The sequence below is a fragment of the Oxyura jamaicensis genome, chromosome 1 (genome assembly GCF_011077185.1).
Source record: "Oxyura jamaicensis isolate SHBP4307 breed ruddy duck chromosome 1, BPBGC_Ojam_1.0, whole genome shotgun sequence".
NCBI lineage: Eukaryota > Metazoa > Chordata > Aves > Anseriformes > Anatidae > Oxyura > Oxyura jamaicensis.
In genome coordinates this window covers 177,042,630-177,051,684 of record NC_048893.1, presented here as the reverse complement: position 1 = coordinate 177,051,684, position 9,055 = coordinate 177,042,630, and the positions used below count along the sequence as shown (strand labels likewise).

At 41.4% G+C, this 9,055-nt stretch overlaps 1 protein-coding gene across 1 annotated transcript; it reads left to right on the top strand.

Moving 5' to 3' along the window:
- Positions 1–718: 718 nt before the first annotated feature.
- C1H13orf42 (chromosome 1 C13orf42 homolog) lies at positions 719–6,244 on the top strand. Its single transcript, XM_035314091.1, has 3 exons — positions 719–1,207; positions 4,620–4,770; positions 5,943–6,244. Exons 1-3 carry the CDS (start codon positions 794–796, stop codon positions 6,182–6,184), a joined length of 807 nt encoding a protein of 268 aa, XP_035169982.1. The 5' UTR covers positions 719–793; the 3' UTR covers positions 6,185–6,244.
- Positions 6,245–9,055: the final 2,811 nt, after the last annotated feature.

Genomic DNA, 9,055 nt, shown 5'->3' with positions numbered 1-9,055 from the left:
CTTCCTTCCTTCCTTCCTTCCTTCCTTCCTTCCTTCCTTCCTTCCTTTTCCTTCTTTCCTTCTTTGATAGAGAAGCATTGTAGAACAGTTTTACTTTACAGCATCTCTTAAACAGGGCAACTTTGTATTGAGTGTAATAGACCCTGACATCTGAATCCACTTTGTTCCCGGTAGTGCTGTGGTATCGGGTAGCTCTGGCCATCTCCTGGTTACCACAGGGTGAAACCCAGAGTGACATCTGAATTCCACCCGCCAGAAACCATTCCTCCCCACACAGCCTTTTGTCCCTGTCGAGGCTGATCCGAAGGAGCTCCTGCAGAGAGCACAGGGCCGGGTGCCCTGCACCGCCGGGACGGGGCTGGATGCTCCGGGGACCGCGGGAGGGATCCAGCACCATGGAGAGCGCCGGGCTCCAGGCGGTGACACCGAGGGGACGGAGAAACGTCGGGGGGCGATTTCCATCCCGACGCTGATGGTTTGTACGGGGAGCCGTCGAACAGAAGGTCAAAGCATGACGTTTGGCCTCCTGTGCTATATTTTAATCCGAGCAAAGGACTGAGCTATTTTCCTGAAAGTAATGGAATAGAAAGCACGTTTCTGTGTTCGTTATGCTCTTCACATCGTGTTAGACTGAAGGCAACCGAAGCAGTAATAGATTTTTGTGTCCTCGTTACACTAAGTGGCAAATTGTTCTGGCAGATGAGGGCAAGGGTTGCAGCTACTGGTTACTAGATCTCGGATTAAATTAAGAAGCTGAAAGAGACGAGGTATAAAGGGGAGGAAGCGACACACTATGTTCAAAAAGATCCATTCTATATTTCACCCCAACTCCCACCGAAGAAATGTGACAGATGACATCCCTTACTGTGATGGCACAGGTTCTGCTGTCAGATTGATCCGCAGCAGTTCTATGTACGTCCTTGGAGGTGAGCAGGAAAAAGTTAGTGAACCACTAAAAAAATGCAAAAGTACATCCAGTATCGACTCTTGCTTCCAGTCAAAAGAGGAAGACAGGGACTGGATGTATTCTAAGACTCAGGACTGCTTGAAGTACTTGCAGGATCTGTTAGCCTTGAGGAAAAAGTATCTTGACAACATCAATAACTTGAAATCCATGCATAGGACTGCAGATTCCCCAATATCCACAAAATCATCCAAAACTGGAAAGAAGTCATTTCTTCTACTTCCTTCCAAAGAGTCTTCTAAGGTAATTCCAAAGTCCTAAGAACATTTCTCATGTAATTAGTCCTAAGCCATGAAGCAACTAGATGTATGACTTCTGTTGATTTTCTGCCTTATTGGTTTCCGCTGTTTTTTTTTTTTTATTTTTTATTTTTTATTTTTTTTTTAATTTATTGTTACATCATCTGAAATACTCCAAAATACCTTAAGATTCTTTCTGAGTTGTGTGAGATCAAGTATGAATGACTGATGGTGGCAAGAAATGTGTGTGTTTGGAGGTGTGTGAAGAGAAAATAAGGAAAGAACTATGAGAGTATGGGAAGTATCTGAAAAAAAGTTATGAAAAATAGATCTGCTCTTTCAGTACTCTGACAGGCTACTTAAGTGCCTCAGAGTTCTCCACTATGGTTATTTATAGCTGTTAATGACCACAAGCACAGTAAATCCCTGGGTTTACTGGCAGCCTGTTCATTGGCATAAAATTACTTACAGAAAATAATTGTGAATTCTTTGAAACAGCTACAGTTTTCTCTGACTGCTCAGATAGCTTGTTAGTGTTACATTTAGCAATGGTGCAAGCTCTACTGATAGGATGTAGGCAAAGAAGAATTCTTAAGGGTTCCTTTCTCTGTTAATTAGTAAGCTGAGTAGTTTTGAGGCAGACAGTGTAGTTCTTTACCCTTTGCTGTAATGACACTGCAAACTAACACTGAATTTTTCATGCAGATTATTTCCGTGTATCCTAGAGAGAAAAGCAATGCAAAGCTTCCTCACCGCTGCCTTTTACAGATCGCATGTCACTAGACAGTTCAGCAGTTAATTTGACCATCGGCTTGATTCAGCGAGGAAAAAGGAAAGAATTGCAACCAGACCAAAACCATGGCTTTGGCAGCAGGCTCACAGGTTACCCAGTGCGGCCTTTGAACTGGGTATTAGCAGGGAAAGTGGGAAGAAGGGACATATGGCTGACCTACTGATTAATCCATGTGGACTTTACCAGAAAATTATTTCCACATTTAGATGTTCTGTCACAGCATAATGTCAGAATGGCTGAGGCTGAGCTCTGTTGCAGACATTATTTAACCAAAGGACAAATCTCATGTTTTTACAGCTATAAGTCACATTTTTTTCCATTTTACTTCTTGATTTAACACCCATTCAGTCATCAGGAATTTTTCATTTGGTTTTACTGGGTTTTATGTCATGTTTTTAATGCTTTGAGTGGTGATTCTCAGAAGCTAGGAATAAAACGTGGGAAACAACACTCTGCTCAGGGGGCTGGAGAAGACAAATTTTATAAAGATGTTACTATTTAGGACTAGGAAAAAATCCAGGGAGAATGACTGAGATATAGGAGAGTGGTTTGCTGGTGCCATGTGCCAGGAGACAAATCTCAACACTACAGATACATAACTTATGAACTGACTTTTCATACTATCACACAAAAGTTGGGTTGATGCAGGGGAGACTTACAGCATGACACTCCCCTGATAAGCTGAGCAGGGATGTAACAGAGCAGTACATAGCTAACCATTAGGAAAGGGGGGAAAATGAGTGCAAAAGAACACTTAAACTAGGAACCAGGAGGCTGAGAACTAGATTCTGCCCAACTAGGCTTCATGTAGCATTGTGACATTGTGAGATTCGACACTGAAAGTACAAGTTAAAAAATGCCAGAAGTTTAACTCAGGTTTAGCAAACAAGTTTATCTCCCACAGGCTGAGGCTAGGAGTGCTGTCATCTCACTGTGGCCAACTAGTTCTTATGCACCAAGAGCCCTGATACCAGCTATCATGGTAACTCCATGAGCCTTCCCCTCAGGAACATCAAAAGGAACATATGCCACCCAATGAGTTATTCTTGCTGACATAAATGGCAGGGCCACGTCTGCACAGCCTTGGCTTTGCAAAAATTAGGAAGAGGTCAAGAAGACTTCCAGACCATCCAGAATACTCTGTTTTGTAACTCCAAGTTTTATGTTCATATGCCGCAAGGTTAATTTTATCAGCAGGCTTGAGTGGCTTTGACCCAAAATACCTGTTTGTGTTAAATTACCTGTCAGTGGAAATTCACTTTTTTTTCCTTCAACCTGTTGTATGATTAATAGGAGTGTGCTTCGTCCAGACAACATTGTCCTCAGGGCAGGTTTAATCCAGATGCAAGTCCTAGAGCCTGGACGACAGGCTGTGGATTCAAAGTTTGCCTCCTGGGGCTACTGAGAGAAAAAAACAGAGAGGTGTGTTAGATGCTGGAAGTACACAGATATTTATTTAGAATGTCTTTTAAACAGTTAGGGCTTAGTTATATCAGCCATCACTGTTCTCAGTCAATGTGTGGTAGCAGTTATCTTTTAGCTCTGCAGAGGATGTCAATCATCCCATAATGTCAGGAGAGGAAGCCAACTCATCTGTCTGCCTCCACCACCCCACTCATGGGGTGGAAGCTGGTCCTTTAAAGATATGATACACCGTGTATTTTTTTTAGTACATTTGAAACCCAGGACAGTACTTTCCTGACTTGAAATTGCTCTGGCAACATGCCTAGCTTGGTTTGGAATGGAAAATACACAGCCTTTCAGTGGGCAGAACCCCCATGAATGGCAGAAGGGGTCATCCCACATGGTCCTACAGAATTGCTAACCAAGGGCTTTATGGCTGCTTCAGCACTTATTGGCAGATGTGTGCTTTTTTATCAAGACAGGCTCCTAATTTTTAAACCCGTGGCTTTCCTGTGGGAATTATCACAGTGTTGAATGACTCACATTTTAGCACACACAGTCCTTTTCCATTTCAAAAAAGACTTTAGCAATTTAGATCTGGATTCATTTCATCTAACCTAGGCATTTTAATAATATGCTTAAATTAGTAACTAAGTTACCCCATGATGCCTTTGCAGTTAAGGGACAGAGCTGCCTGCAGAGGGGAAGTCAGCCTACCTAAGGTCTGACTCCTCTGACGGTACCGGAGCACTGTATTAATTAGAGAAGGAACCCTGTATGACTACATTTCTAATGTGTGTGTCTCATTAGGTGCCTACTGCTAGGCAGAATAAATTTGGCCACAAAGCACAGCTCTCACCTAGCCACCCAATTAAATAGCTTGATAAGGGGATTCTGAGGAATTTTATAAAATCCTGCTGGCAGTGCCCAAGTGGAAGATGTTTCGTGTTGAGCACGTAACAAGATGGACACTTGTTAGGCTGCTGGTCTACACTCTCTGATGGCTGCTGTGGAGTACTCTGGACCCGTGTCCCTTTCTGGCAGCTTGAAATACGGAACTAAATACAATCTTTGCAGCTTCCTTATACAGTTCTCTCATTAGGAGGTAATTTTGTCCAAACCTTAGGTTGTTTTTTGTTTGTTTTTTATTTTATTTTATTTTATTTTATTTTATTTTATTTTATTTTATTTTATTTTATTTTTAAATTCTTATCAACAGGCATCTATGGAGAGAAGAGTAATCCCACAGCACAGTTCGGATGTAGGAGAAGCAATAGCATTCTTCGACTCAGTTATTGCAGATCTGGATTCAGAGAGATGGCGGAGAGTTCCTGACATGGATCTGCCAAATGTGGATGTTGATTTTGATGGTAGGGTATAAAACAGACAAAATATTAATACTTTTGGTGTGCAAAGAATAGAGGGAAGAGTGGCAATGTAATTCCGTGTTTGTTTATTTAATTGACACAATTTTCCTCCCAGAGTTACTTTCCAAATCCAGGAGTATGACATACATTATGTGAAACTACAGAAATATTTTGCTTGATCCCTGTTGAAAGGGTGCAAAATTTTTATATGTCACCATTATGTGAGCAAATGTAGTTTCTGTCCTCTGCCCAGGGCTGAATTCCACCACCTTATCTCTACCCCGAGTTATTCTCAGAGAAGAGCTATGAAAATGTCTGTATCTCATTTTTTTCTCATTGAGAAATCACAGATTCATAGAATGGTTTGGGTTGGAAGGGGCCTTAAAGATCACCTGGTTCCAACCCCCCTGCCATGGGCAGGGGCACCTCAACCTGGACTTGAACACCTCCAGGGATGGGGCATCTACAATTTTTCTGGGCAACCTATTCCAGGGCCTCACTACCCTCTGAGTGAATAATTTCTTCCTAGTTTCTAATTTAATTCCCTCTTCTAGTTTAAAGCCATTCCCCTTGTCCTATCACTACACCCCCTGACAGAGTCTCTCCCCAGCTTTCCTGTAGGTCCCCTTTAAGTGCTGGAAGGCTGCTGTAAGGTTTCCCCAGAGCCTTCTCTTCTCCAGGCTGAACACCCCCAGCCCAAATGGATGGATGTTTTCTCTCCAAATAGCAAAGAAGAGTTCCCTTAGAGGTTAGTCTAAATAACGGTATGTTGCCATCAGAAAGGATGGGATTACCTGACTAAATGAAGAGGTGCCCATCTGAACTCAATATCCATTCTGTATAATCAGTGGAGAGAAACTGACATTTCCCTTTGTTTGTCTTTGCTTTGGCTTAGACTAAGGTAAATACCTGAAACAGGTCAGATTATATCTGCCCTAAAAGTGTGTACAGGACTTACTCTGAAACATGTATTTGAACTAAATTGAACTATTAAAATATTAGATAAGATGAATGCCACCCCAAGTGACATCCTGAAGTGAAAAAAAAAGGATGAAAGCTGTCAGTAAGCTTTTGGTTACTCAGGAAGAACCCAGGAACAGCCTTGTTCTCTTACTGTACATATGAATATATCACCGGCAAACTCTGTTAACTCAGGATTATCTTCTGTCTTTCAGTTGCTACCAGCACAAGAGAACACAGTTTACATTCAAACTGGATCCTTCGTGCTCCCCGCAGGTACTCTCAAGATACTGCCCAAACAGCCAAGGCTGCAAACCAGTCTCAGAGAAACAGCCAACGGAGAACCACTGGCTCTACGAAGAAGTTGGAAAGGCATCCCATGTACTTGCCCAAAGCGGTGGAAGGAGCATATAGCACATTAAAATTTAAGCCCAAAACGCATAAGAGAGAATACTGAAAGAACATTCCATCTTCAGCTGAAGACAGAACATATTAAATAAGGCATGGAAGATTTTTTTTTTTTTTTTTTTTTTTTTCTCTTACACTCTAGAAGTGACGTGTGCAGTCCCTGAAGGTTCTTAGTGTGGGATATACTTTAAGTCATGGCAATTCAAATGCTGGACTCACTTGAGGGTTTAACTCATCGAGTTCATTGTGCCTAACAATACTGCTTTGTCATTCAGCTTGGGGGGAACTCCAACCTGACAAGCCTTTTTGTAGTGCTGTTACTGAAAGCAATGATTCAGAGATTGCCTGGTGCAGTAATTTTTATTCAGATTCCAGTACTGCAAAGCAATTCAGCTAATACACTGTGAGCTTTTGCACCAGTGTTTGCATCTTCAGAGTGGGAATACAGAGTTTTCTCCATTTTTTGCATGTGAAAATCTGTATGTGCCATCATTGACTCTGTGGTCTGAAAATATACAGCAGCACTGAGGTACAAGCAGGCTGTGGTACAAGCAGAAAAGGTTGCAGTGAATCAGAATTGGGAATCTAATGCTGCTTTGAGGAGTTGCTCCAGTGTGTTTTGAAAAAAAGAAAGAGAAAGAAAGAAAGAAAGAAAGAAAGAGAGAAAGAGAGAAAGAGAGAAAGAGAGAAAGAAAGAGAGAAAGAAAGAGAGAAGAAAGAAAGAAAGAAAGAAAGAAAGAAAGAAAGAAAGAAAGAAAGAAAGAAAGAAAGAAAGAAAGAAAGAAAGAAAGAAAGAAAGAAATACCCAAACTATCTTGTACTCTACTTGCTACTGGGAGTCGTTCTGTCCTTGGATACAATGCCAAGGGGTAGTATGCATGCATAAATGCATGCATAAATGTGTACAACTTTTTTTCATGTGGTAACACCCAGCTGCTGAATGAACCTTATCCAAACGCTAGGAATACAGACATCCCACTGAACGTGAGAAAGGCTTAAAATCTTGGAGAAGAACACTTGGTGAACAAATTGAGGGAGATGTTGTTCTCAAGGGCAGAAGACAAATCATGAGCAAATTCACTGCATCAGCATTATGTTATAGCCAGTATTTGGATTTCTGCTAGCTCATCATTAAAGACTACATATTGGGAAGAACACAGTCTAAAGGTGTTCTTCTTCCGGCTCTTTTACCTTAAAGGTGATATGTGTTACATGTGATATTTAGAATTGTTAAAACCCATACTCTGCCTATTTTACTGATGTACAGCAGTGTAAAAATGCAAAGAATATGACGAGAAGATAAGGACCTGTGGATGTACTAGCTTATTGCCCTTCAGAGAGGGCAATACCTCTCGATACCTGAACACCTACCACAGGTGTCAACCTGAGCCACAACTCCTTTTTTTTTTTTTTTTTTTTTTTTTTTTCCTTAAGCTTTGCCTTAAGAATTTGCTAAGATGTTTGGGATCAAGTCTTAGGTAACTTTTTCATTTGATGTTCAATTGGTGGTTCACTGTGACAGACGGATCATGGCAACACTGTGATGACCAGCTGGTGATTTCCTTGTGATTTTTTGTTTCTACAGTTGGTAGTTTTTGTGCCCACAGCTTTGGATAAATTGCCTGAGGCACTGGCCATCCATAGCATCCATCTGATACATCACAGCCATCATAAAACCTGTAACCACTGCACAGAATATTTGGTGGCTGATCCTGGTCCTTGTGACTTTATTCAACCAGCATTTCTGCCACAAGGTGGAAGTACCTGTCTCAGATTTCACTGATCTGGGACACTTTTTGTCATGAGATAGGAAAGTGCCAAAAAATATATGTTCCTCTATTTGCAGCTGGCATCTCCTATTGGATTAAAGCATTTTGTTTATTTTCCTAGTAGAGTTCATGAAGGGGAGGGAGGAATAGTTTCTGCAGCGCTTTAATCCTGGAGGTGCTTTTGTCACTCTCAGTCTGTATCCTTCTGAAAATAACCAGTTAAAACAACATCACTAACACATCCTTGTGTAAACTAAATTCAAATTAAGGTCTGGGTTTTGTTTCCCTGCTGTTGGTGCTTCCCACAATTAGTCTGTATATAGATAATATCACTGCCTTTGTAACTCCCCAGTCCTGGCTTGACTGCCCTGAACTGGGCATTGTAACTGTCTTTAGAGTTGTTCTGACTTTGATGTGGTCACACAAGGCCACTCACTTCAGCCAGATGGGAGAGCCAGAGCACAGCCTGCTCCAAACACAGCCCCCTTGCCTGGGTACCTCAAAGCTGCAGCTCTGTGTCTGTGAGAGAAAATGGGGGATGCTGCACTGTTTTGGCAACTCTGCCACCCTGAAACTCCTCTCCATGCAGAATCTCACACTGAAGTAGTGGAGGAACAGTTTTCCTAAGTGTGTGGTCACTTTTTTTTGCTACTGGGACATGAAACACAGAGAGAGATGCTGACAGAAAACCTCACCATCATTTTGATGTACTGTAATAGAATTAAACGTGCATAATTAAAATATTGATGAAAGAAGAAGAAAAGGTTTCCAATGGTGTTCAGCCCTGGGGTATACTTCGTATTCATGGTGCCAAGGTTTTACTCACTGAATTAGCCTATCTTTTTTGCTGTTGCTTGAAGGATGCACTATGGTGTGCAAAACCAGACTGCTTCAGCATGTTTGAGCTTCCCTGTAACTTCTTGTCCATCTTTATAAAGCTGAGGTATTTCTGGCCATCTCGCTGCGACAGAGGGTAAGGGTCCCCCTGCTGTCCAGCGCACAAACTCCACTGTGAAAAAAAACAAGGATTGCTAACTTTGTCTTGGATTCTCTTTTTTCTTTTCTTTTCTTTTCTTTTCTTTTCTTTTCTTTTCTTTTCTTTTCTTTTCTTTTCTTTTCTTTTCTTTTCTTTTCTTTTCTTTTCTTTTCTT